Consider the following 25,513-nt stretch of genomic DNA (forward strand, 5'->3'; position numbering starts at 1 on the left):
TCTCTATCCTAGCTTATACTATCCTGTGACTTGGCTTGGCTCTTGTTGAAGATGAACAAGATGGTAGAAGTAGTAGCAAGAAGAAGGTGACTTGCAACGTTCAAAGTTCAATGTTCAGATGTATGATCGCAGACGCAACGATCAAAACAACTCTTGGAACAAAATCAGACGACTAAGACGTATGTCCTTATGGATGGACCTTAGTCAGTCACCCCATCGGCTCTTTGCTCTTTCACGCAAGTCGATCAGGTTAGACCGCTGTTTGAACCCTGATTATTGGACATCATCACATCGGGAGGGAGAGAGACGAGACTGCAAATCCCTGTATCGGCTCGCATATCGCACGCATGCATGTGTACACCGAAGCTCCTACGCGATGCTAGACACTAATAGCCCTTGTAGCTTAGGAGGGAACAAGTACAGAACCGTACGAAAATCTCAATTGATTAGACTCGACCCTTGTCACAAAGTCGTAAACAAAGCCGGAACGGGAAGTTAGGACAATTACGACAACCCGGCCGGTGAGTCTTTTCTCTTCTCCTCTCCAGCTACCGTACGGAAATTTGAATTCGAATTCGACGAACCAAAACTTTAATTCTACATGAGAGATGCGATGTCGCAAGGATCGGCACAGAGTCAATTCAAGAGATTATTGTCATCGGATGCTTTATGCTGATTCTTATACCTAAGCTTGGTATGTTTCCTGTGTCTGATTCACCGTGCATGATCGTCGTCAAGCAACAGTTGCAGATAGGCACACAACATGTGATCCCTGTAAGCCCGTGCGCAGTGCACGTACCCGTATGCACACATCGTGTATCGCATCCGAACCCAAACAGTACGGCCCGAGCAGCACATGCCTATTACTACTCGTCTGCTACACCCAGCGCCCCCCACGTAACTGCTATCAAGAGTCATATGACCGTCGAATCAGTACACTCCCACTCACACCGTTGGACTGACAAAACATGCATTGATCGAACAATCACACCATAAAGCCCAACTGACTACATCTACTTCATGACACCATATATGATAACTTCTTCCTGTCTTTACCACCTCTTCTCACCATCGTAATCGGCGTAGAACTTCTTCAAGTCCTCCACATCGTCACTGCTGCCGAGGAAGACGGGGCATCGACCATGGATGTTAGGAGGGACGATATCGAGAATACGTTGAGTACCGGTTGTAGCAACACCGCCAGCCTGTTGCATCAAAAAGATCAGCTTCATTCTGTGGTCTCACTGCTCAAGTCGCAAGCTATCACTTACCTGCTCGGTGAGGAAAGCCATGGGGAAAGCCTCGTAGAGCATTCTCAATTTACCTACAAGCAAAGATATCAGCCATCGATTCTTCCATATGCCGGCTTTGACTTGCCGGCAATTACCGGATATACTCACCATCCTTGCTCTTCTTGTCATCGGGGTAACCAAAGATACCTCCGTACAACAGAGTCCTGTGAACGTCCGCCACCATTGAACCAATGTATCGCGCAGAGTAAGGCTTGCCGTTGCTGGGGTATTTGATGCTCTCGAGGTAAGAGTTGGTAGGGGGGTAGAAGTGGAGAGAGTTTCCTTCGTTGAAGGAGTAGATCTTGCCTCGGGAAGGGATCTTGATCTCAGGGTGGGTGAGGATGAACTCTCCGAGGGCCTGTCGAAAGAGGACGTTAGCCTTGCATCTTCAGAAGGGATGGCTAGATTTTGAGACCAAAACTTTGTAGTCAGATACCACACTCACCTCGTCAAGAGTGAAACCGTCGACACCCTGGCCAGTGGACAAGACAAGGTTACAAGAGGAACCGTACCTAAATCATCTCTCCGTCAGTTATGTATCGTCGGAGCAGCAGCCAGCGCACTTACATGGTGTAACCAGCAGCGACCATCTCCTTTCCGGGTCGAAGGACGTCCTCGATAGAACCGCTAGAGCCCTCCCTCTATAGGCCAAAACGAGTTGTCAGCCTTTGCGAAGAGACTACTGGATCGGGATCTCGTTACTCACCACCTTGTAGACACCGAAGATGGTACCGACGTTGACACCCGCGTCGATGTTACTGGAACCATCGAGAGGGTCGAAGACGACACAGCTGGGGTGAGGAGTCAGCCACGTGTACATGATATATTGCTGCAAGAGTAGCTCATGCATCGCTGCAGAAAAGTCAAGCTTGTATCCTTTGAATCGGCCTATCTGAGGATAAGAGACGGCGAGAGGCTGCTTCCGAGAAGGAAGTTCCGCCCTGCGTAACAGCAGAGGGAAGGGAAAGGATATCGCACCACAAGAGCTTCCAAAATAGGAGTAAGATACTCACTAAGTACCCTTACTTCCGCCGACAATGATCGCATCATCAATCTCCTCGCTGACCATCACACTGACTTTACCGCTCGCTCTCAACGCGTTGACCATGATATCGTTGGAAAGGACGTCGAGCTTCTTTTGATCTTCACCTTGAACATTGGAGGCACCGGCGAGACCGACGAGATTGATAAGTCGGGCTTTTCGGACGTTGGAAGCGATGTATTTGGATGTTACCTATCGAGCCGACCGCATAGTGCGAGGCAAGGACGGGTAGACAAAGGGGAGAGAATAGAAGAGGTCGGTACGTGAGGAAAGAAGTGCAGGGGAGGGATAGTGGAGCACATCGGTCCATGCAGCCATACGTAGGGAGCAGAGTGGCAGAAGCGCGTGTTGGAAGGCAGGAGATCACCATACAAATCATAGTGTACCATTTGTGGGGAAGAGTAGCAGAACATCGTCACAAGAGCAACGTCGGAGGGAAAATCAAAGAAGAAGGAATTAAGACCACTTGTCAGCTCTTTTACTCTCCGTAACGGTACGCCAATACTCTTTCTGACTCACCTGGATCGCGATCAGCAACATGGTCAAATCACCTGTGGCATCTTCACCGAGGGCATATTGCTGGGACAAGATGTGTCGGGTGAGGGTGATCAAGTCGGTGGAAGGGGGTTCGAGGTCGGCTCCGAGAGTAGCTTGGTTAGACATTGTGCTGGTGGTGGAGTGTGGGATATGGGTTGGTGCTGAGTACTGTACTGTGCTGTGAAGTTGTATCAGTTGATGTTGACAAGTAAATCAAGAAATGAATATGATGTCTGTTTGTTGGGATGGATACTTTTTGAGATGGTAGTGGTGGTGGTGGTGGTGGTGGTGGATGCGGAATGGAATGAATTTAACGGATAAGATATCGGGCGGTTGTCAAAGAACGGAGGTGGATAGGAATACTCGAGTATACCAGACAACAGTTGGCAGATGGGAGATACGGACCGAATTCCCCCGCTATTGCTCCCCCCCTCCCCCTCCCTTGTATTGCCGCACGTCATACATTATCCCTATCAAGGGTCCGGCCCGGTCTAATGATCTTTAGCATACTTTCGGCATTCATCGGTTCAACCGTTCAACCCCACACTCGTCCTTCTCCCCCGCCAGAATATATATAAAGTCAGGAATCATGCATCATGCACTCCATCAAAACCAGGGATATATATCTATATGCATCGAGGGAAAGAAACAATGATCTCATACATCTTCTCATTTCATATGATTGTGCTGCGACCTGCCTCCCACCAACCTAACCTGGACTTGGCCCCCCTGCACTACTCCGCACCGCTTTTCACCTATTACTCTTCTGCGAAAGCTGATGCATCTATAAAACGTCATTGAAAACAGATAGACGTCAGCGGGGCATCCACAAAACGACCTGAAAGGGTCAATCAAAGTGCTACTCACCTATCACATCGTCCACTCGCAAGATCATCCTCACAACCTGTGTAGCCAACAAGAACTGTTGTCTCTTTGAGATCAAGGGGTCGTAGACGAATTGCGCTTTCATGTCTACGAAAATGCACAATGTCAAATTTACTCTTCTAACCTGTCATCACTCGAGCACACTCACCGTTCTCTCCTCGGCCGAGACAATCGATACCCAATCGAGGGTTCTTCTCAGTCACTTGTCGACTCTTCACGTCCGCAAGGGTGTCAATCGGTGAAAGACCAGAGTTCTCAGCAAGGGCAAGGGGGATGGCGTCCAGGGCATTGGCGAATGCTCGCATGGCGTATTGCTCGATGGTGGGGATCTGCGCAAAGGGAATGTCAGACACTGGAAAGGTACGAAAGTAATCGTTGAACACTTACCTCGTCAGCCTTCTTGGAGACAGCGACCGACGCGCAGATCTCTGCTGCACCACCACCGTACACCACTCTGTTGTCCTTGACCAAATTTCGCACAACACAGATGGCATCGTGAAGAGCTCGCTTGGCCTCGTCGATGATCTGCGGGAATCACAAATGTCAGCAATTATATTGGGCAACGAGCGACGAGGTGGAACACGCAAAGACACCCATGGTACTCCGCGTCTGTTTCTCAAATGAGACTCACCATCTTGTTACTACCTCGCACAAAGACGGTCACAGCTCGGGTGTTCGCACACTCTTCAATGACCAACATCTTATCTCTTGTTGTTCCGAAAGTCAACTCCCTGACCAAACCCGCACGACCGAGCTTGTCGGCTGTCAGGTCCTCGAATCGAGGGACAATGCGACCGTTTGTTGCGATCGCAATGAGCTGTGAACACGGGTGTCAGCTGAAGTTCGACAACCATCAATGCCGCGCCAGCTCACCTCGATCTCAGGTCCACCGACCCATCGGACAGCAGGAAGCTCGTTTTGCATAAGCAAATGGTTGGCCTCGTCGTCAAAACCCCATTGACAGATGACAAGGTTAGCACCGGTGTCCTTGACCCTGGATGAAGTAGTATATCAGCTTTCTGCTCCGAATTAGCCTTCGCTTGCGCCAGGCAGGACGACAATCTTGGTCTGTGCAAGTACACATCTCGATTCGTGTAGTGGAAATCGGTCCAGAAAGCCACTCACATCTTGATCATGTCCAAGAACTTCTCTTTCTCGTACTCTCTCAACTTCTTGTACTCCTCAACACTCTCAATGTCCAACTTGTGCTTCGTCTTAGGTCTAGGAGGCTCGAAGGGGCATGTCAAGATTGCAATCTTGGCATCTCGAACGGTCGTAGGCATTTGGGGGTGAGACATGTCTTTGTCGATGACGACACCCTTAACAAGCGAAGTGTCTTCGAGTGATCCACCGACTTTACCGTCAACTTTGATGAGCTCGAAGTCGACATCCCGTCGAGCGAGGTCAGCGACGGAAAGGACGGCGTCAACAGCGATAGAGGCGAATTTGTCGTGGGCGATGGAGACGCTGTCAAATGCGCAGATGGGTCAGTATTGATTAGATGTCATAACATTACGTCGAGAAAACTCACATTTTGCTTCCCAAACTCGTCTTGGCAGTCTTGAGCAAGTTTGATGTGTCCTCTTTGCTGAACTCGATCTGTGATATGAAGACCAGATTAGTCAGTTGGACGTCGAATGAAGCAATGTATTTCACGCACCGTGTCCGCAACTCTGTCCAACTCCTGGATAGCAACCTCACAAGCCTTCTCGTAACCGTCCGCAATTCTGATAGGATGTATTCCTCGCTCGAGAAGTGTGAGAGCGGAAGACAATAACGCACCAGCAAGGACTGTGTAGAATTGAACATGTCAGCTCTCTCATTTCCAGTACGCAGGGACTTCAATCCAGGGTAGGGTCCATCGTTTGGCCTCTTTCTGAGACAGAAGATCGCCGCATGCTCTCCTTGCACTCCGTACTGTGGATACTGGAAATGTCACACTCACCGACAACACCAGTGGTACCATCTCCAATCTCATCGTCCTGCGATTTTGAAACCTCCACCAACAGCTTGGCGATCTGGTGGTCCACCTCCATTTGTCCGAGGATGGTCGCACCGTCGTTTGTCACTGTGATATCGCCATCGGGAGAGATGAGGATCTTGTCGAGGCCTGTGTAGCGGTCAGTTGTGGTTACAACGATCATATAGCCTCAAAGAGGTCTGATGTTGGAGGTAGACATACCTCTGGGTCCGAGCGAGGATTTGATGATGTTGGTGACTGTGATAGTGTTATAACAATTAGCACCATATCTCGCCGTCTTCTATTCCCATTCCCCGTCTCTATATCATTTCTTGAGCAGGAGGACCTCACCAGATCGAGCCGCAAGGATATGACTCTGGAAGACGGTGACGTTATGTCAGCTGCCTCTCAGATTGTGGGAAAACCAGCTCACCCGAATAGCTTCCAAACCGTGCGTTCTTACTTTCTTCCCTTGTTCTCTGCATGTATGCATCAGCTACCGAACTTATCCATGGTAGTACTTTCGTCAGCTCACCTAACAATGATGAACGGTCTACCGTTCTATTTGAACGTTAACACAAATTTCATCGTCAGCGTATTCTCCTTTCCCTCAACGACCGAGGAAGTCGTGTAAGCTGTTCGAATTGTGGGACTTGGACTCACCTCATCTTGAGCGTACACCGCTTGACCAGGGTTGATCTGATCCATTGACATCTTACAAGGTGCTTTTGTTGTTGATTGGGATGTATATGAATCACTCTGAAGAGTCAAAGTCGCGCAAAGTACTGAATGAAGAATAGTAATTTGGAAACGACTTGTTCTACGAACCTCCACGCGCGTGTCGCGTGCCTTCTACCCACAATAGATCCTGTAGATTAGGCATGCGTTACACCTCCACTTGGAGGGATGGGCGGTTGATAAAGTTGTTGGCGAAATGAGTTTATAACAATACTGCGTCAAAATATACTTGAGGAGTCAAGATTGGAGCAATGTCCAAGAAAGCCGAGGAGCCAAAGGCGATGACAGCTAATAACAACAAAGGCAAGGGGAAGATGGCAGAGACATCAACGACGATGAGGGCGAAAGACGAGGAAGAATCGCATAGGATGAGAATCACCTCGGGAGGATCAATGTCTGCCTACGTTCAGTTCGGACTGAGATATCTGAGGGTGAGTCAGATGTTCTTCATTCCCACCGTACCGTGTAGGCTGCCTCATTCTGCCTGATAACTACCATTATTAGCTGCTCTGTGTATCTCGTGTAAGCTGATCACCGGGTGTTTTCAACTGTAGGAAAATCCAAAAACACCACTCGTCCTTCATACCCTCCCTCCTCCTTCTCCGTCTCCACAAGCTCAACCGAAATCGGATAAATCCCAATCCGAATCAAGTGGACCTTCCAAACCTCGCTCTCTTACGACTTTACTCCCATGCACTACTACCGCCCCCCGCCTTATTGCGATAGTAGAACTTATCAAGAGGGAATATATCGCCCAGATCCGAAAAGATCTTCAGCGCACTGATCCAGAAGGGAAGGGGAAGGGGAAGGGGAAAGGCAAAGGGATATGGCAGTATACCGAATGTGGGAATCATGTTCCTCCTTTGCAAGAGCACCAGGAGGAGGTAGAGACGATGGGAGACCTCACAAGGGTATTGGGAGGTAGAACAAAGTGAGCCGCCTCGTGCTCGCCCGTTTTACATGAGCTGATGTTGTATCTCATTCGTGGCAGACCAAAAATGACACACTCGCCATATTTGCAAATCACACTTTCGACAAGACCGTTAGGTCTCGAGGAAAAGAGGAATGTGTCGTGTCAATATGTTTTGGCGAGACGGAAGTTGAGAGGGAAGGGGAAGAAGGCGGGCAAGGGAAAGGACGCAAATGGGAATGAAGAAGTAGAAGACGTCGATGTGGGGAAGAAGCTAGAGGAGGACAAGTCGCAGCGGATCTCCATCGAAGATAACACAGCTTCGACGGAAGCGGTGGGCTCGAAGGCGGATCGAATTGCGGCGAAACGGAAATCAGAAGGAGAAGATCGACCAGGGAAAAAGGCCAAAACAGCCAAAGTGGTCTAACGCGTGCTGAACGAGCTCGGTGACCACAGTACTCGTACAGCTTGTTCTAGAACGCAGCTAAGAGGCAAAGACGGTAGACTTTATGACTATACGAGATGTGATGACATTATGACTTTATCCTGCTATGATGTAATCTATAAATGCTACATTGATTGTTTGATATGTCTCCTTCCCTCCACAGGATCGCCATCCCCAACTTATAACATCCATATCTCCACTCTTGAGCAGATCATACCTGATTATATGGGCGGTCCTTAGTTGACCGGTTTCGCTGACAACTCTCTCTTCTCCAACTTGCCCTCTTCGATCGCTAAATCCGGTTTTCTCCCTGGCAACTCGACCTTTGTCTCCGTTTCTGCCAACTCCAACGCCTTGGCCCAGTCTGTCGTTGGGAACTCGACCTCGAATCTCACGTACATGTCACCTTTCCTCCCTCCCTTCCCTCTGATTGGCATACCTTCACCCTTGATCACCCAGACCGAACCGGGCTGGATGATCCTTTCCCCTCGTTTAGAAGTAACGTGTATTCCTCGTCCGTCAAGATGAATGAAGAGGACGCGTGAGAAACCCAGTAATGATTCGGAGAGTCGGATGGATAGTACGATCTGGAGTGAGCCTGCGGATCCGGGATGATGTCGGAATGATGGATGGGGTAGGTGTCGAATGAGGAAGATTACATCGCCTGCTGGGATATCGGGCTACAACAGAGCATTAGTATAAGGCAATGACTGACTGTCTATTGTCGCATTAGTCCACTCACCGCCTCGTCACCTTCCCCTCTGAGAGCGATCCTCTCCCCATCCTCTGTACCCGGGTCGATCATAAACTCTATTCTCTTCTTCTCCTTCACCACCTTTTTGCCTTTACACTTCTTGCACTTCTCCTTCTCCCGTAATCGTTTGCCTTCGCCATCACATTCAGGACATGTCGTCTTCATCTTTCCAAGGAGACCGGGGCCAAGCTGCAAGAAGGGAGAACCCAATCAGCAAGGAGTAGATGAGGAAGCTCCCATGATGAGATCCGATCTGAGATATGCTCCAAGACAACACTCACATGTCTATCTGTCAGAATGAATCCCTTCGCTTCGCATCTCGAACAATCTCCGGGAGTGACACCGCTCCTTGCTCCACTCCCCTTACATCCCCCACAAACTCTATCTCTCTCAAGACTCATGACCACCTTCTTCCCCTTGAAAGCTTCCTCCATCGTTATATCATATGCAACGGTCGTATCTCTCCCTCTTGAGGGTTTCGGTCTTCTCCCACCGCTCGGTCCGCCAGACGGGTCGAAAGAGAATCCAGCTCCGCCACCACCCATGAATGGGTCAAAGCCCATTCCTCCACCGAACATGGAAGCGAAGAGATCGTCCATGTCCATATCGGGACCCATACCGCCTTTCGGTGCACCGTCGGGACCGAACTGGTCGTATGTTGCTCTCTGCGAGAAGATGATACGGACATGAGATTCAGCTTACACATTTGGGGATGTAAGTGAGGAAAAAGGCATAACTCACGTCATCAGGATTGGAAAGAGTCTCGTACGCTTGACCTATCCGTTGAAATGTCTCGTGGGCTTCGGGGTTGTCTGGGTTCTAATCATGAATTGTATGTCAGCGAATTATCCCTCAAGATCAATTTCATATTTTACCAGCTCACCTTGTCCTGAAGAGGTGAACGATGGTCGGTCAGCCAACAACATGTTACTTTGAATCAGACAGACGCACGGGATGATGTTGCATGGCCTATAGTACAGTCGTATTGTCAATGATTTTCCAGGAGTCCACCATGTCGTTGACCGACCTACCTTTTTCTTGTACGCCTTTTTGATCTCGATCTCAGTGGCGTCGACCGACACCTCGAGGAGGTCATAGTAGGACGAGTCTGCTACCACTGAAGGGTGAATGTACCTCAGCCCCCATGTCAGGTTCCGTGTTCGCTACACGACTCACTGTTTCTTTCTCACGTCTAGGTGCTGCTTGTATTGAATAGAGTCACCAACATTTCATCTCATAACATCCAATCGTCATAAGTCATACAACTCTATCGCTTGTTGCAGGCTGCAGTTCGAAATATCTCTAGTCACGTGTTCGGTACTCTGCGGTGATGTTCGGCTAATACCATTGAAAGATATCCACGTCATCTCTCTGTCTCCCCTCCTCCCCCAAGGGAATATCAAATAAGTTGTTACACGGATGTAAGCTGGGATACATTTGCCGAAATAACAGCGTTAGGTGGATTTCTTTTCACCGCGGTAATCCGTTCCCCCCATCTCCGCGACTTGCACCCTCGTCACTCGTTCGTTCGTTCCCCCCCGGCTCTATCTCTCAATCACTTTCCCCTTTTCTCTTTATCGTCTTTTTCTCCTTAACCAGCTTCCCTCTTGCTGCTCAATACATACATACCTTGCAAATCACAAAATGAGCATGTTTGTCTCTCGTAACGCCCTTCGAGCTCAGGTAAGTCAACTATATCATTCCACTTCGGTCGGCCGAACCTCGTGGTGTTTCGCGAAACAAACAGTCAACCACCAGATAACAACACCCGCTCATAAGACTGACAATGCTAACACTATATCCTCAAACAACAGCTCCGACCCTCCTTCGCCAGGACTTTTGCTTCCACTCCTGCTGCTCACGCCCCGTCCCTCAAGGAGCGATTGGCCGAGCTCATCCCCAAGGAGATCGAGAATGTGAAGGCCGTCCGAGCTGCCCACGGAGGCAAGAGCTTCGGTGAGGTTACCGTTGACCAGGCTTACGGTGGTATGCGAGGTATCAAGGTGAGTCTGCGACACTTGTCTCCTCCCTTCACACCAAGACACTCGGCTAATGCTTCACTCTCTCCTCTTCCAGGGCCTCATCTGGGAAGGTTCCGTCCTCGACGCCGATGAGGGTATCCGATTCCGAGGTCTCACCATCCCTGAGGCTCAGGCCAAGCTCCCCACCGCTCCCGGCGGTTCCGAGCCCCTCCCCGAGGGTCTCTTCTGGCTCCTCCTCACTGGTGAGGTCCCCACCGAAGAGCAAGTCAAGGGTCTCTCCCAGGAGTGGGCCGCCCGTGCCGAGATCCCCAAGTTCGTTGAGGAGCTCATCGACCGATGCCCCAACACCCTCCACCCCATGACTCAGTTCTCCATCGCCGTTAACGCTGTGAGTGATACCGATCCGTTCGCGCGCCCCGACATTGCTGACGAGGTTTTTGTTGTGATAGCTTAACCACGATTCCGCCTTCGCCAAGGCTTACTCTAACGGTGTCCACAAGAAGGAGTACTGGAAGACCACCTTCGACGACTCGATGGACCTCATCGCCAAGCTCCCCGCTATCGCCGGTCGAATCTTCCGAAACGTCTTCGGTGACGGCAAGGTCCCCGCCATCGACCCCAACGCCGACTACTCTGCCAACTTGGCTACTCTCCTCGGTTACGGTGAGAACCCCGAGTTCGTGGACCTCTTGAGATTGTACATCACTATCCACTCTGACCACGAGGGTGGTAACGTCTCTGTGAGTGTTCACAAGCCAATTCACGCACAAAGTTGTGCTGACTAATTTACAGGCCCACACCGGTCACTTGGTCGGTTCCGCTCTTTCGGACCCCTTCCTTTCTTTCGCCGCCTCCCTTAACGGTCTCGCCGGTCCTCTCCACGGGTAAGTTACCAGTCACATGCTCTACTCGTATAGCAGCCTGCTGACAAGTCATTCAGTCTTGCCAACCAGGAGGTTCTCCGATGGGTCCAGAAGATGCGAGCTCAGATCGGCGAGGATGCCTCTGACGAGAAGGTTGCCGAGTACGTCTGGTCTACCCTCAAGGGTGGTCAGGTCGTTCCCGGTTACGGTCACGCCGTCTTGAGAAAGACTGTAAGTGGGATTGATCGCAATAGGTAGACTTTTCACTAATGGTGTCATGACTCGTAGGACCCTCGATACACCGCTCAACGAGAGTTCGCCCTCAAGCACCTTCCCGACGACCCCCTCTTCAAGCTTGTTGGCCAGATCTACAAGATCGTCCCCAACATCCTTCTCGAGGCCGGTAAGGCCAAGAGTGAGTCTTGGCAGATTCTGTCTGAGGTGGACCATATGCTGATCGTTGTATCCAGACCCTTGGCCCAATGTGGATGCCCACTCCGGTGTCCTCCTCACCTAGTAAGCTATATCTTTGGTGATATCAGCCGGATTTTAGCTGACGATCTCACAGCTACGGTCTCCACCAGCAAGACTTCTACACCGTTCTCTTCGGTGTCTCTCGAGCCTTCGGTGTTGTCTCTCAGCTCATCTGGGACCGAGCTCTTGGTGTGAGTGCGGGAGTAGTCTGTTGGGTGGTTCGAATACTGATGATATCGCTTGTTCGTAGATGCCCCTCGAGAGGCCCAAGTCTTACTCCACCGACGCCATCAAGAAGATGTTCGAGAACAAGTAAACAGTCGCATGTTGGTGACGAAAAGGTGTGGTCTTTGTATTCATTGGAAGATGAGCATCATTCCGTATCAATCCGTATTTTTAGGGAAATGGATGGATTGCATAGACTCGGTGTGGTGCGTGGCTGTACAATTGTGGCGACGCAGTGGAGAACGGTAGTCCCACTGGTGTTCTTGCTTCGTTTGTGGAAGCAATCGATTGGCAGCACCGCTTAGACACACACATTTTCATGACGTCTAATCGTTATATACAACATTGCAATGACTCGCTATCCTACTACCGAAACATCTCCCAAACTCTCCCATTCTCTTACGACGCTACCACCCACCTCGTCGTCCTCTTGCCCAGACCCATTGAGCACCAACACTCTCATCCCGCCAAGAGCTGCCAACCCTTCGTCCCAAGGCATGAATTTCAACTCGAATTCATATGTCCCTTCCCATCTCTTCTCCTGTTCTTGTGTATCTGCCTCGGCATTATAGTTAGGTCCAGTATTGACGATCTTCGGAACAAGTTTGATCTCTGAAGTGAGAGGGATGAGGAGTGAATTGCCTATATGATGTAGTGATTGATTCGCGGAGGATGTCGAGGTTGAGGTTGAGGTTGGATCTCCTTTACGACTTGATCCAGCACCTGTGACGATAGATGGAAGAGGTTTGTTCTTCTGCAAAGAAGTTTGAACGATCGTAGGCGGTGGAGGGAATACCACTTCTCCCCGCTGTTGTTCTTGCTGGATATCTTGACCGAAACCTAACAAGGAAGGCGGTACACCCTGTTGTGGTGTAGACGGTACACTACTTGAAATCAGACTTCCTGCCGCTTGTCGTAATTGCGAAGAAAGAGGAGTCATAGGTCTTGATGTCGAGGTTGACGGTGAGAGAGGTGAGAAGGGTCGATTACTCACAGCGCTCGTGGGAGCTGGTGAGAGAGGCGTGGTTGTTCTGGAAGGTGGTGAGAGGGCAAGAGTGGGTGCGGTACTGAGCGGAGTTGGAGCAGAGGGAGGTGGGAGAGGAGTGAGGTATTGGATCGCTATTCTTGGAGGAGATGGCGGTGTTGATGATGATGTGCTGCCGTCTCGCTCATTGTTCTCGGCCACGGTGTCTTTGGGTGATATAGGTTGGATCGACCTCACTCCCAGGCGGAATTGCAACCCGAAGACCTGCTCCACGTCAACCTCCCTCTCTCCAACTACCATCAGATCAAATTCCCATTTCTGTCCTTCGTCCTCGTCATCCTCCTCATCGCCAAGTCCTAGCGAGGGCAATCCGCCTACTCTGGGACTGGGACTGATCATCCCTCCTCCCTGCTGTCTAGCTGGCGTACCCAGCGGACTTGGAGGTATGGCACCGCGTCCAGCGATTGGTCTGTTTATCGTTGAAGATGGCGGTTGTACCGGCGCGAGGGGAACACGTCTGTTCAGAGTCGAGGTTTGTAATCTCCCGGGAGTATGGTACGGTCCCGCAATCCAAGTTACGTCCAATCGACCGAGGGGCAAGATCGTTCCTCCTTGATAAACCGGTGGGAAGGAGGATCGTCCAATTTCGGTTTTATCGCTGGGAGAGTCATCGGGAGACAGGACGAACAGGTATTGTCTCGTATCGTTCGGTATTAACGTTTCCCCTTGTCCTTCTTTTTGTAATTGACCACCGATCGGACGACTGAGCAAGCCCTGCACCGACTCGAGATTCACACTTTGGAGTATCATACCTTCCACTCCTACATTCTGCATGAGGATTTCGAGGTAGATGTCCTCGCGATGGAGAGAAGATAGGGAATGATTCGGATGAGAAGGTGTTTGAATACGCGTCTTGATAGCGAGAGGAGGATTGACCTGTATCACGAGCAAACATAGACGTAATCAGCATTGAACCCGTTGACAGCTGACTGATGAGGAGCACGGGAGGGGAATGAACGAATGGTGCGAAGTCTGAATACACACGTTGAACTTCAAGAACCGCTGAAATGTCCTTCTACCATCTAGAGTCTCCCAAGCCACACTACAGATGATGACGTTCAGACCTAGATCTTTCATCTCGCTTTCCACCTGTATCTCTACAGATTCTCCAAACTTGAGTTCGGGAAGCGTCTCGTTTGCCGCATCGGTCGCTAGCGTTGTTGCTGCCTGATCATCGTCGTCCCTCGTGTCTGTGGGCGGCGGTTGACTGGTTGAGGAAGAATGTACCACCTCGCCTAACCTGTACCGTCCACTCGGTCCTTGTATCTCAACCATCATCTTAACGCCTAGCACATCATGTTGTCTAATATGGGTGTTCTCCAGTCCTAATCGAAGAGAGACATTGGAACCGAGAGATAAAGCACCGTATGGCGTTGGATAATTCGGAGTAGGGGAGAAGGTGAATCCGTCAGGTGGGGGAGGGACGGGTAACGGGGTAGAGGGGAGGGGGGAGTATGATGGTGGGAGTGTTGTAGGGATGAGGGTCTGAGGCGAGATGGAGAGACTGCACAGTGGTAGGACATGGCGTTAGTCGAGTAGAGGTGAGGTGATATGATGGTTAGTAGGAGGACTTACACATTGAGAGTAAGGGGAGCCGAGTCCATGTTGGCTGGCGTTGTGGGTTAGGTCACGGAAGGCTTCGACCGTCGGTAAGATGACTTGGCGAAAGAGGTCGTCTCTAGATCAAAGGCGATACGATTGCCGGGCGACTATGTCGATCTGAATGTCAATGTCGGAAACGATAGCAAGGTCAAGAAAAGCAAAGACGGACAAAATAGAGAGAAGTGAAGCAGCAACATCATGTCCAACTCGAAGCCGCGTCGCGAGGACCTCCTCCACCTAGCATGTCCAGGTAGCATTTTGACTTTGTTTCGATTCGGCACTGCTGGCATTGACATACACACATTTATGAACCGATTCATGTCGACACAATCACACTTCTCGACCATATTGATGTAGGTACAACTCTGCTACCTGCTGCTACTAACATAACCAAACGCTATTATACAAGATGTAACCCATTTTCCCTTCAGTTACATTTTTCTCTTCTCCTTCGACGATGATCACCGTATTCCACTTTGGCTCCCCGCCACCCCTTACTTCAAGGTCTGCTTCGCCAACTCCCTACTCTGCGCACTGAGTAATTGGAAAGCGTTGTCCACAGCTTCTTGAGTCGGTTTCCTCGTATCACGATCTTGCACCGATTCATCCACGACGAGATGTCCTTCTTTCGTGAGAATTGATAATGGGAGATGGGGAATAAACGTTTTCAAAGAGGTCTGAAGAGCAGCGACTTCGATCTTGCTTGATGAGAGGGCCTACGAACGATGTTATCTCATAGTCAGCGTTGCATTTGTTGATCAGGTTGGGGTTGACATACCAGAACCACCTCTCGCAACGCAGCGTCTTTCTCCGCCAGTTGTCGCTTGACAAGATCCAATCGCGCCGAGTCCAGCTCGAGCTTTTTCATGTGTTCTTCTCTTCTTCGTCGATATGCTTGTTGGGCACGTTTGTTTTGCTCGGCGCGACTTAGTTTTGAGCTGCAGCACATTGATTCGCAAGTCAGTATACAATCGTCTTACAGTTTCGAATATCGGTTACTCACTCTTCACCCTTGCCAGCGTCTTTCTCATCCGCTGATGCCAAGGTTGGATCGATTTGAGGGTCAACCTGTCCGTGTGGTCCCTGTAGTGCCATCCTGCTCAACTCGGATAACGAACCCATATCTTGAGGAGGAGGAGGTTGATCTCCATGACCTTCGAGTGCAGGAGCAGGTGAAGCCCCATGAGCAGTATATGCGATCTCCGCAGCTGCTCCAATGATCGCGTCGACATTCGCGTTGTTGTGATTGTTGTTGTTGTTGTTGTTTTCGCCCTTCTTCGACCGTCTCTTCTTTCCTGGAGGTTGTTCGTCCATCTCCTTCCAACCTGCTCGTTCATGCGGTTGTTTCCTCCTCTTCCCACCCATCTCACCCTTATCTCCGTAATCCGTAAAGAGAGCAGCTTCCTCAATCGCATCTTGTCCAGCAAGAGCGCTTTGCGGAATCTCTATCGATGCAGCTGCTTGAGACGCGATGCGGGCAAGAGTCGGTGGGATAGGGATGGCAGGGTTCGGAGGTGTCACACTCCGAGGTGCGGGCGGGGTGGCCGTCGCTGTCGATTCGAGGTATTTCGACAATTCGATATGTTGTTGTGGTGGCCCTCCTCTACCGCTGGATCGTTTCGGCTCGGAGTCGGCATGAGACTTGTCGTGTGTTGGGATAGCATTTGATGGCAAGGGGACAAGGTTTGATCCTGAGTCGGCTCGTGCTGCGATACAGTGATTAGCGTGAGAATATCGCTATAATGCATTGATCGAAATCGAAAAACATACCAGCATCTCCTTCAGCGTGATGATAATCGTGCTGGAAGTCTACGGGAAGATCAGCTAACTCATCCCTCACATGGATTTCGTATCGCCGATCAACATGCAAGTAGGAGATATCACGAATGTGTATGGATGCAGAGCAACATGAAACCCAACATACATTCCATCAACTCATGACCTTCTGTATCCTCTGTGGGTCTTACATCCGCTCCTTGGGGATATAACAGAGCTGCGATTGAAGAATGACCTGGATGGTTGTTCATCTTCACCTTTGTCTCCGAGTGTTTGGGTGGACGCGTCAAGTGGAGGTGTGAGGTGGATTGGAGGGGAAGAGAGACAATCAAGAGCTGGAGAGAGACAGGAGATGTCAAGTTATGTAACAGAACGAGAGAGAGAGAGGTGGGAATTATACGTAAGCACTCAGTGACAAACGACACGATCGTAACAAACACCCTTTCGGCGATATCGGGGTTATACATGGATGATACCTCGGTGTGGCAGGGTGGTGGCGTTTGTCTTTCAGATCTGCATTGCAACAGTTGATCCGACTTCTCGCATCGAATCCATGCTGCACTGTACGTGGGGTGATGAGCCGCCTCTAGACGTGGGAGCTTCAGAGGTGGTACAACGATATTCGGGCTACAGTCTGCATGACAAATTGCGGTCAGATTTGTATGACTCAAACCAGGCCGAACCAGAATACCGCTTCGTCCACTGTTCATGTCACGTATCACGGTGCACAGGCTATCTGGTAGTACATGCTCTCAGTAGCGATCTACACTGAATCAAGATAGGCAGTCCGAGTCAGAATCTTTGTATCAATGCTTCTTTGCTCGGCGATTATAACATCGTATGATCATCATCCCGTACCGAAAGCGTTCTCTGATTCGCCCTTGCATCGGACCACCGCACGCACACCCTCGTTGGGCAGCTTGCTATATAATGTACTGACATTTCGGAGAAGGCTGGAATCATCATCCACTCAACAACTTCAGCTTCTAGCTTACTTACTTACCAACTCGCTTAATTTCCTCACAATTCGCATTCACCCAACTCCACACAGCACGATGCCAGCCCTTACAAACTCTCCCATGTCTTCACCTTCGTTGCGAACTATCGCACATGCGCAAATGCGTAATTCGTACTTCCCTTCTGTCCCTTCGGCTGTGACTCATTCATATAATCATCACACTGGTCCGGTACCTCGTACTCCTCAATCGAGCCTGAACGTCACTCCGAATCGCCCCGCGGCCCCACTTGTAGGGTGTTTGAAGCACACTCAACGTGCAACAACGCAGCAGCAGCAGTATTCTACCGGACGCCCCGCCGTGACTAGCGCCAGTCCGGCCAACGAGTATCCTCCTACTTACGCACAACATGTGGGTGATAGGGCTTACGTCAGTCCTGCTATGAGAAGTATCAATCCGCAAGAAAAACGTAGGGCGAGTATGGGAACAAACTTCAAAGTCTCCCAGATCCCCCTTGGTCCAGGATCCAACAGCTCTTTCACACCAAATTCTACCAGAGGTATGCACACTGCCGTAGCAGCTCACGAGATAGATACTAGTTCGGTCCCTGGACGGACCCAAACAATGGATAATGGTGCGAGAAGACGACCTTCCTTCAAAATCGAATTACCCCCAAGGCCTATGTCCAACGCGTCTCCTCAGCACCGACCACAACCGCACATCTTATCTAATCAACTTGTCGATTCGCCATCTGCCCAAGAACCAACATGGTTCGCGAATCGTACACCCTTAATCAATGGAGGACCGGCTTTCAGAGACCCCTTCGCTGCGCATTCCGAGACGGACCAATGTGTAGGAGAAGGACAAGGTGGATATATAATTCTTCGTGCTCCTTCACACGGTGCACATCCTTCCAGGCCAGGTCCGATGGCGACTCAGCAGCCAGCAGAAGAAGTTTGGCCTGGGATGGTAGGTCTAGGATACAGTTTGAACAGGCTCAGAGCACCTACTCCGTGGTTAAGAGATGCGAGAGACAGTCAAGACGAGCCTGAGGAGGACGGAGAGTGGCTAAGAAGGGAAGGTATGGAGAGTGTCGAAGGTAGATTGAGGGGTTTGGGGTTCGCTTAAAGAATGACTGGGCATACTCCTTGTTCCATTTATGTATTTTATGTATGTATTTATGTACAGCAGATATGAGATGCGATGAAAATCCACTGTGCAGTCTCTGAGAAAACTCGTGAAAGAAGCCGAAGAGGTCGTGATAGGCTTTCTTTTGGTCGACTGTACGATCCGAGACTTGTAGATAGCGATCATGAAACTCGTGCATGAATGTGACTTGTGTTCTCCCATGATACTATATACTATATACAGGACATACAACGATTTTGACTCTTTACACTCTCACTTAATACCCTTGAGGAAATTCCATTCTTCTTCGTCACTATCATCATCGTCCATTTGCAAGTCTACATTTTCACCCTTCCTTTCTCCCGACTCCAAGACACCCTTCCTGCCTTTTTCCTCCAGGACCGAATACATCCTCCCCTTCTCTAGGTTCAGATCGCTTGTCAATGAAGGCTCTTTCGATCTCCTAGGTATTTCAACGACCACTTCCACCCCTCCCTTGTTTGTGCTAGGGTCGCTAGTCGACGAAGGCTCCTTCGATTTCCTAGATCTTTTCTTCATTACTTCCACACTATCCAGAGCTTGTTTGTCCTTCTTCTTATACGCTCGTTTCGTACTTCCATCTTCGATACTGTGTTTGGACGAACTACCGTGAACGTCAACTGAGAGTGGAGGTCGACCTCGTTTGCGCGAATGAAGGGGACCCAGCGGTGAAACCGGTTCTACGTCCTGCTGAAGTGGGATCGATTGGTCGGAAGATTTTGATGGACGGGCTGTTACTGTCGCTTGGGATTGTTGTAAGCTTGACGAATCATCCGGTCTGGCATTTGAGAGGTCGAGAGTTGCACCATCCGTCGCTATCGCCTCTGAGATCCCTTGTCCTTCTGCCGTGCCCTTGGCGTCGGTGGCAAGTACATCACTCTTACTCTTCCTTGTCCTCCTACTGCGCACTGGGGGCTTCTCAGGAGGAGGCACAAAGTCCGGATCATCCGTTTCTTTCTCATTATACGCGTCATCGAGCACCACATCGGGGGATGGTGTTCTTTTCTGAGCAGGCGAGAAAGTCGTACTTGTAGGATTTGGTCCAGCTTTTTCAATATCGATTGGCACATCGTTGATACCATCCTTAACGGGATCGTCGAGCGTCTGAAGGACGGGCGCAGGGTGTGTATCATTATTGGAGCGATCGACTGTCCCATTCGTGTGTAGAGCTTCCTCTAAAGATTTGTATCCTTCCGCTTGTTCCTCCGTCATGATCACGTCCACGTCCACAACCCCATCGACGTCCATTTCCAGACCAACACTGCTACCCTCTCCAACTACTCTCACTTCATCATCTTCGGGCCTAGGATATTTTCTAGGTCTGCCCATCTTCTTCTTTGGCTTGACACTTGATGTGGTCGAAGGTGGCGGTGGTGATGGTGTTGGTGTTGGGTCTTTATACCATATGGAATCGGGGACATCCATATTCAGTCTATCTAATCCTAAGATTTCCCGACGCCATGTTTCCAGAGCGAAGAGTGCCGCTGCGTCGAGTGTGCGGAGGTCGAGCCGCAGTTCGCGCACACGTCGTGTTGGACCGGAAGGAGGAAGAGGGTGTGAAGGTGTCGGAGGGGAGGGAGGAGATATTCGAGGTGGTGTCGAAGGTCCCAGCACTTGTTGAGGTCGTGATTCTGTCGCACCATCAGTGGACGTGGGCAGAGGTTGGGTATAGACGATCATGGAAGCGGGCGAAGAGGCGTCTGTATGCGGTGTCTCGTCATTGACGGCAGGTGCAGACGCCACACTAGCATCCGGGTTCAGTTGCTGCTGCTGCTGCTGCTTCTGGACCGGCACTTGCTCCATGTGTCGCTCTTCACCGTCTCTCTTCTCAGTAATGTCTCCAGTATCCTTCACAGCCTGCTCCTCCACCTGCACTTGCGTCTCCTTCATATAAGTCTCCAGATCCATTCCTTGCGGCAACTCTACCGGTGCGTTCACACCCTTCTCATGCGCTTGTGAGCTATCCGGCGTCCCAGGGGGCAGCTCGCTGCTCTCCACGAGTCGCACATCGATACGGTGATAGCTTCTCGGTGTCTTGTATCGCTCGAGTATGTCGTGCAGCTTCAGCAGATGTTGAGGCGAGTGGAGGGAAGTAAGGAATTGGGCGAGTGGAGGAAGGCAGATTGCATGAAGAGTTTCGGCGTGGGTGAAGATTACCGGCGGCGGAAGAGCAGTAGAAGGGTTCACCATCTTGATGTGTCCTTAACAGGTGAAGGTTGATTTAAGCTGGATATATCAGGGTAGAAGGAAGAAGAGAATGCTTACCTTTGTTTACGAGTTCAATCCTAAATCGTCTTCCCTCTCAAAGGTTCCTCGGGAGAGACTAACCGGCCTTCTGTCCGGCACGAAACAACTGTAGGCTCAGTTCCGTCCCTCTTTCTATTCGAATGATACGTTCTCGTTACTCTCGGCCCCCAGCAGTTCCTGCGCCGTGATGTGGGTGCGAAAAGATGAAGGAAAGATGTGTCAACTGGGACATGTAAGAAAGTCTCATTGCAGTTGCAAGTAGAACATTCAAACGTTGACGTCACCATTTATTTTCACTCGTTTTCGGATCCGAGTTTCAGATTGAGAAATCAATCGATGCGATGAATTAAGAGGTTGGTCATATCAATTACCTCTTCTTTCTTCTGTTACAATAGTATTAACAACAACTGCAAGATGTCACAGACGTTTGCTGTGCCGCTAGCTAACACTAGAGTGAGTCTCGTCTGCATGATGAAGATCAAGACCAAGACCTGATCGATGTCGTCCTTGCTCTTGCTGACTGACACCTCCACTTATGTTCTCAGAACGTCACCATCGTCGCACATGTCGATCATGGTAAAACCAGTTTCGCAGACAGTCTGCTGTCGTCAAACAACATTATTTCCTCTCGAATGGCGGGGAAACTGAGATTTCTGGACTCGAGAGAGGATGAACAGCAGAGAGGTATCACAATGGAGAGTAGTGCTGTGAGTGATATAGCTTGGCTCGCTGTAAGTGTAGACGATGAAGCTGAACCAAGACGTTATGATAGGTCTCGCTGAGGTTCGATATGAACAGAATGGGGCCCGATGGGACTGGTGAGCTGAAGACTTTCGGCATGGCGTTTAGATGCTCATTATGTATCTTTCAGCAACTACATCGAAACACCTGTGCAACGTTATCGATACACCGGGTCACGTCGATTTTGCCTCCGAAGTCTCCACCGCTTCCCGATTATGTGATGGTGCCCTCGTTCTTGTCGATGTATGGGAAGGCGTCTGCACACAGACCATTGCTGTCCTGAGACAAGCATGGATTGACAAACTTCGACCGCTACTCGTGATCAACAAGATGGATCGACTGATCACCGAGCTAAAGATGTCGCCTTCTGAAGCATATCACCACATCTCCCAACTCATCGAACAAGTCAACGCCGTCATGGGCTCCTTCTATGCTTCCGAGAGGATGGAAGATGATCTAAGATGGCGAGAAGAGCGTGAGAAACGTCTGGAAGCTCGACGAGAGCAGGAAGGCGATGATGCACCCACCCAAGGCGAGGATGGGGCCGCAGCGGCAGACATCGACGCTGAATACGAGGAGAAAGAGGATGAGGATATCTATTTCGCACCGGACAGAGGAAATGTCCTTTTTGCTTCTGCAATCGATGGTTGGGCTTTCAGATTAGGCAAATTCGCAAGACTTTACGGGGAAAAGCTGAAGATCAAAGAAGGGAACTTGAGAAGAGTGTTGTGGGGTGATTGGTATCTGGATCCCAAGACGAAGAGAGTGGTCGGAAGGAAGAAGCTGGCAGGAAGGAATTTGAAACCCTTGTTCGTTCAGTTCGTTCTGGAGAATATCTGGAGGGTATATAACACTGTGCTGGATGAGTAGTGAGTGTTTCACGGTCTGCCATACTGATTATCGTCCGACACTGACGATACTGCCCAGCAATCCCGACGCCGTCCAAAAGATCGTCACGGCCCTCAATGTTCGAGTCACACCGCGTGATGTCAGATCCAAAGATACTCGAAACCTTCTCACTCTCATCATGCAACAATGGCTTCCCCTTTCCACCGCCACTTTCCAGGCGATCGTCGATGTCATCCCGTCCCCGTCAGATGCTCAAACCATAAAATTGCCATACATGCTTCATCCCGAAAAGGCTGCTAGCTCGAACACCGCACTCGCACCCACAAATGCTATCGAAAAGGGCCTTTACGAATGCGATCAATCTGAGAGTGCGAACGTTGTTGCGTATGTCAGCAAGATGTTCGCTGTGCAAAGGGGTGATCTGCCTCAGTTCAAGCCGAAGGAGATGACAGCAGAGGAAATGAGAAAACGAGGGAGGGAAGAACGTGAGAGAAGAGCGGCTGCTTTAGCTGCTCAGGGCGAAGGAGCGGCTGTACGAAACGGAACCCCAATCGATGGCATTGAAGGACTTTCGCAACCACTAGAGGCCTTGACTGTTGGTGATTCTGATGAAACTTCTGCACCTGTTGCAGCTCAGGAACCGGAACCTGTGAGCGATGACTCGGCCGAAGTCCTGCTGGGATTCTCAAGAGTCTACTCTGGTGTCTTGAGAAGAGATACATCCCTCATCGCGACGTTGCCGAAATACGAATCCGAACTTGGACCACTGCATCCGAGAAACGCGAGATATCTCATCAAAGTGGTCGCTACCGACCTATATATGATGATGGGTCGAGAATTGGTCCCGGTCGACGAGGTGCCCGCGGGTCACGTTTGTGCTATCGCGGGATTCGACGGACTTGTGCCGAGAAGCGCGACACTTTGGGCTCCTACAGCGGAGGGTACGACAGAGCTAAGCGAGACGACAGAGTTGATCAATTTGGCAGGCGTGTCCATGCAGGTGAGTAACCCAATACCCAGCGAGTTTTGTAGCTTCAACTGACATTCGACAGGCTGCACCGATTGTTCGAGTGGCACTTGAGCCGGAAAACCCAAGTGAGCTCAATCACCTTTTCCGGGCGTGACCGGACCATCTAACTTACTTTACCGCCTCAGGTGATATGCCAAAACTCATCCACGGACTCCAAATGCTGAACCAAGCAGACCCGTGTGCCGAGTATCTTGTGCAAGAGACCGGTGAACATGTTATCATCACAGCAGGAGAGCTACATCTTGAGGTTTGTTCTGCTTCTTCTGAAGTCGTCTCCAAGAGACCGCGCTGATATCTCTACAGCGATGTCTAAAAGATCTACGGGAGCGATTTGCAAAGTGCGCTATCCAGCAGTCCGCTGTCATTGTGCCTTTCCGAGAAACAGCTGTCAAGGCGCCTGGTAAGTTGTGTCGGATCCCGTCGGACCTGCCATGGGATGCTTGGCTAATGACGATGTTCGGTGTTTGTCGTAGACATGGCGCCTCCCAAGACGTCTGGTGCACCTCGAGGCACAATCAACGGCTCCGTCCTGAACGGTCTTGTGAACTTCACCCTTCGCGCTATTCCTCTCCCTCCACCTGTCATCGAGTTCCTCTTGATCCACTCCAACACCATTGCAAGCATGCTCGTGCAAAAGCGGGACAAGTCAAGCGAAGAAGGTGAATATCAGGAAGAGAGGGACGCAAGTCAGGGAGGCCATGAACAAGCTCGAGTGTTAAGTCCTGAGCAATTCTGGACCGAGTTGGAGGCGTTGTTGGACGAGGCTGGAGGTGATTGGGTAGGAGCAGCAGATAGAATATGGAGTTTCGGACCGAAGAGGATGGGAGCGAACGTGCTGCTTGATCCATCTGGGAAGAGTCAAGTTCGGTACGTGTAGCTTCGAGATCTCCAAGAGAGGGACTACAAGCTGACACCTTACGACGTTCAGTCTCCGACGTAAAGAACAGCTATTCGCAACGGCCAGAGCTGAAGGTCAATCGGCCGATGATGCGCTCGCTTCTGCCGACAACGCCGTTGCTCAAGATCAACTAGCCACCATCGGTGCGGATGAGGAGACTGCTCGAGCAGAGTTGAGGCTATTGAAGGACTTCGAGGGTAGTATAGAGGCTGGTTTCCAGATGGCTACTTTCCAAGGACCGTTGTGTTCGGAACCGGTTGTCGGGATGGCATGGGTCGTTGAGAATGTTAGCCTGAACAAGGAGGAGATGGAAGCGGAGCAAGGTGCGCTTTCGGCTGCTACAAGAACACAAGTGTCTTAAGCTGACATACGATCACACCATAGGGAAAGGAAGAACATCAGCTGTTGTTGGTGCCCTGATTTCGTCTGTCCGAGATGCGTGCAGAGCAGGTCTACTTGACTGGTCACCGAGGATCAAATTAGCCATGTACACATGTGATATCCAAGCGTCAAGTGAGTTTCCTGATGTACGGTGGGGGTATCTCAGCTGACAAGGATGTGCATAGCCGACGTACTTGGTAAAGTGTATGGTGTGGTGGCGAGAAGACGAGGAAGGATTGTCTCGGAGGAGATGAAAGAGGGTACTTCGTTCTTTACGATCAGGGCGATGTTGCCCGTTGTAGAGAGTTTCGGATTTGCGGATGGTGAGTGGCTGCGCAATACTGTACCAACTGAGGTCACCATTATCGACTCGGGCGATATTCTTCTCAAGGTCATCTTCAGAATGGGACAGAGAGCTGATTTATATCCGTTTGTTCTGTACGCAGAGATCCGAAAACGTACATCTGGAGCTGCTTCCCCTCAACTTATCTTCTCAGGTTTCGAGACCCTCGATCTCGATCCATTCTGGGTTCCAACAACCATCGAAGAATTAGAAGATCTTGGTGAAAAGGCAGATAGAGCGAATGTTGCCAAGATCTATGTCGACGATGTGAGGAAGAGGAAGGGAATGTTTGTGGAGAAGAAGATTGTAGAGTTTGCAGAGAAACAGAGGACTCTGAAGAAATAGTAGCGAGGATGGCTAGGTGTAGAGGC

General features: G+C 50.3%; 10 protein-coding genes across 10 annotated transcripts; 4 read left to right on the forward strand and 6 right to left on the reverse strand.

Annotated features, from left to right (window-relative positions):
* Positions 1-1,052: 1,052 nt before the first annotated feature.
* On the reverse strand, positions 1,053-2,997 carry CI109_101920 (uncharacterized protein; the record flags this gene model as incomplete). The annotated part of the gene is made up of 8 exons (XM_032006555.1): positions 1,053-1,205; positions 1,272-1,324; positions 1,401-1,650; positions 1,738-1,804; positions 1,860-1,933; positions 1,999-2,083; positions 2,306-2,526; positions 2,854-2,997. 8 exons carry the CDS (start codon positions 2,995-2,997, stop codon positions 1,053-1,055), a joined length of 1,047 nt encoding a protein of 348 aa, XP_031859224.1.
* A 632-nt stretch (positions 2,998-3,629) lies between these two features.
* On the reverse strand, positions 3,630-6,430 carry CI109_101921 (T-complex protein 1 subunit epsilon; the record flags this gene model as incomplete). The annotated part of the gene is made up of 15 exons (XM_032006554.1): positions 3,630-3,655; positions 3,739-3,843; positions 3,905-4,085; positions 4,144-4,281; positions 4,388-4,573; positions 4,630-4,750; positions 4,882-5,223; positions 5,288-5,355; positions 5,417-5,547; positions 5,702-5,866; positions 5,939-5,974; positions 6,068-6,092; positions 6,150-6,195; positions 6,252-6,277; positions 6,380-6,430. The coding sequence occupies 15 exons, from the start codon at positions 6,428-6,430 to the stop codon at positions 3,630-3,632; spliced, it is 1,647 nt and encodes a 548-aa protein (XP_031859223.1).
* Positions 6,431-6,705: 275 nt separating this feature from the next.
* On the forward strand, positions 6,706-7,791 carry CI109_101922 (uncharacterized protein; the record flags this gene model as incomplete). Its single annotated transcript, XM_032006553.1, has 3 exons — positions 6,706-6,885; positions 7,009-7,385; positions 7,446-7,791. 3 exons carry the CDS (start codon positions 6,706-6,708, stop codon positions 7,789-7,791), a joined length of 903 nt encoding a protein of 300 aa, XP_031859222.1.
* A 254-nt stretch (positions 7,792-8,045) lies between these two features.
* Positions 8,046-9,817, reverse strand: CI109_101923 (uncharacterized protein; the record flags this gene model as incomplete). The annotated part of the gene is made up of 8 exons (XM_032006552.2): positions 8,046-8,489; positions 8,552-8,752; positions 8,845-9,228; positions 9,305-9,382; positions 9,447-9,452; positions 9,515-9,532; positions 9,595-9,680; positions 9,790-9,817. 8 exons carry the CDS (start codon positions 9,815-9,817, stop codon positions 8,046-8,048), a joined length of 1,245 nt encoding a protein of 414 aa, XP_031859221.2.
* Positions 9,818-10,207: 390 nt separating this feature from the next.
* Positions 10,208-12,198, forward strand: CI109_101924 (citrate synthase, mitochondrial; the record flags this gene model as incomplete). The annotated part of the gene is made up of 10 exons (XM_032006551.1): positions 10,208-10,246; positions 10,378-10,566; positions 10,640-10,933; positions 10,995-11,285; positions 11,338-11,429; positions 11,486-11,639; positions 11,697-11,823; positions 11,879-11,924; positions 11,977-12,073; positions 12,133-12,198. The coding sequence occupies 10 exons, from the start codon at positions 10,208-10,210 to the stop codon at positions 12,196-12,198; spliced, it is 1,395 nt and encodes a 464-aa protein (XP_031859220.1).
* Positions 12,199-12,465: 267 nt separating this feature from the next.
* Positions 12,466-14,756, reverse strand: CI109_101925 (uncharacterized protein; the record flags this gene model as incomplete). Its single annotated transcript, XM_032006550.1, has 3 exons — positions 12,466-14,028; positions 14,137-14,656; positions 14,728-14,756. 3 exons carry the CDS (start codon positions 14,754-14,756, stop codon positions 12,466-12,468), a joined length of 2,112 nt encoding a protein of 703 aa, XP_031859219.1.
* Positions 14,757-15,248: 492 nt separating this feature from the next.
* On the reverse strand, positions 15,249-16,781 carry CI109_101926 (uncharacterized protein; the record flags this gene model as incomplete). The annotated part of the gene is made up of 5 exons (XM_032006549.1): positions 15,249-15,470; positions 15,533-15,692; positions 15,758-16,460; positions 16,525-16,563; positions 16,679-16,781. The coding sequence occupies 5 exons, from the start codon at positions 16,779-16,781 to the stop codon at positions 15,249-15,251; spliced, it is 1,227 nt and encodes a 408-aa protein (XP_031859218.1).
* An 804-nt stretch (positions 16,782-17,585) lies between these two features.
* Positions 17,586-18,614, forward strand: CI109_101927 (uncharacterized protein; the record flags this gene model as incomplete). The annotated part of the gene is made up of 1 exon (XM_032006548.1): positions 17,586-18,614. One exon carries the CDS (start codon positions 17,586-17,588, stop codon positions 18,612-18,614), a length of 1,029 nt encoding a protein of 342 aa, XP_031859217.1.
* A 273-nt stretch (positions 18,615-18,887) lies between these two features.
* CI109_101928 (uncharacterized protein) lies at positions 18,888-20,843 on the reverse strand (the record flags this gene model as incomplete). The annotated part of the gene is made up of 1 exon (XM_032006547.1): positions 18,888-20,843. The coding sequence occupies one exon, from the start codon at positions 20,841-20,843 to the stop codon at positions 18,888-18,890; it is 1,956 nt and encodes a 651-aa protein (XP_031859216.1).
* Positions 20,844-21,314: 471 nt separating this feature from the next.
* Positions 21,315-25,487, forward strand: CI109_101929 (uncharacterized protein; the record flags this gene model as incomplete). The annotated part of the gene is made up of 13 exons (XM_032006546.1): positions 21,315-21,353; positions 21,446-21,607; positions 21,673-21,718; positions 21,772-22,510; positions 22,569-23,490; positions 23,543-23,585; positions 23,646-23,767; positions 23,824-23,920; positions 23,994-24,387; positions 24,449-24,741; positions 24,803-24,931; positions 24,985-25,122; positions 25,246-25,487. The coding sequence occupies 13 exons, from the start codon at positions 21,315-21,317 to the stop codon at positions 25,485-25,487; spliced, it is 3,366 nt and encodes a 1,121-aa protein (XP_031859215.1).
* Positions 25,488-25,513: the final 26 nt, after the last annotated feature.

The sequence above is a fragment of the Kwoniella shandongensis genome, chromosome 3, assembly GCF_008629635.2.
Source record: "Kwoniella shandongensis chromosome 3, complete sequence".
Taxonomy (NCBI): Eukaryota; Fungi; Basidiomycota; class Tremellomycetes; order Tremellales; family Cryptococcaceae; genus Kwoniella; species Kwoniella shandongensis.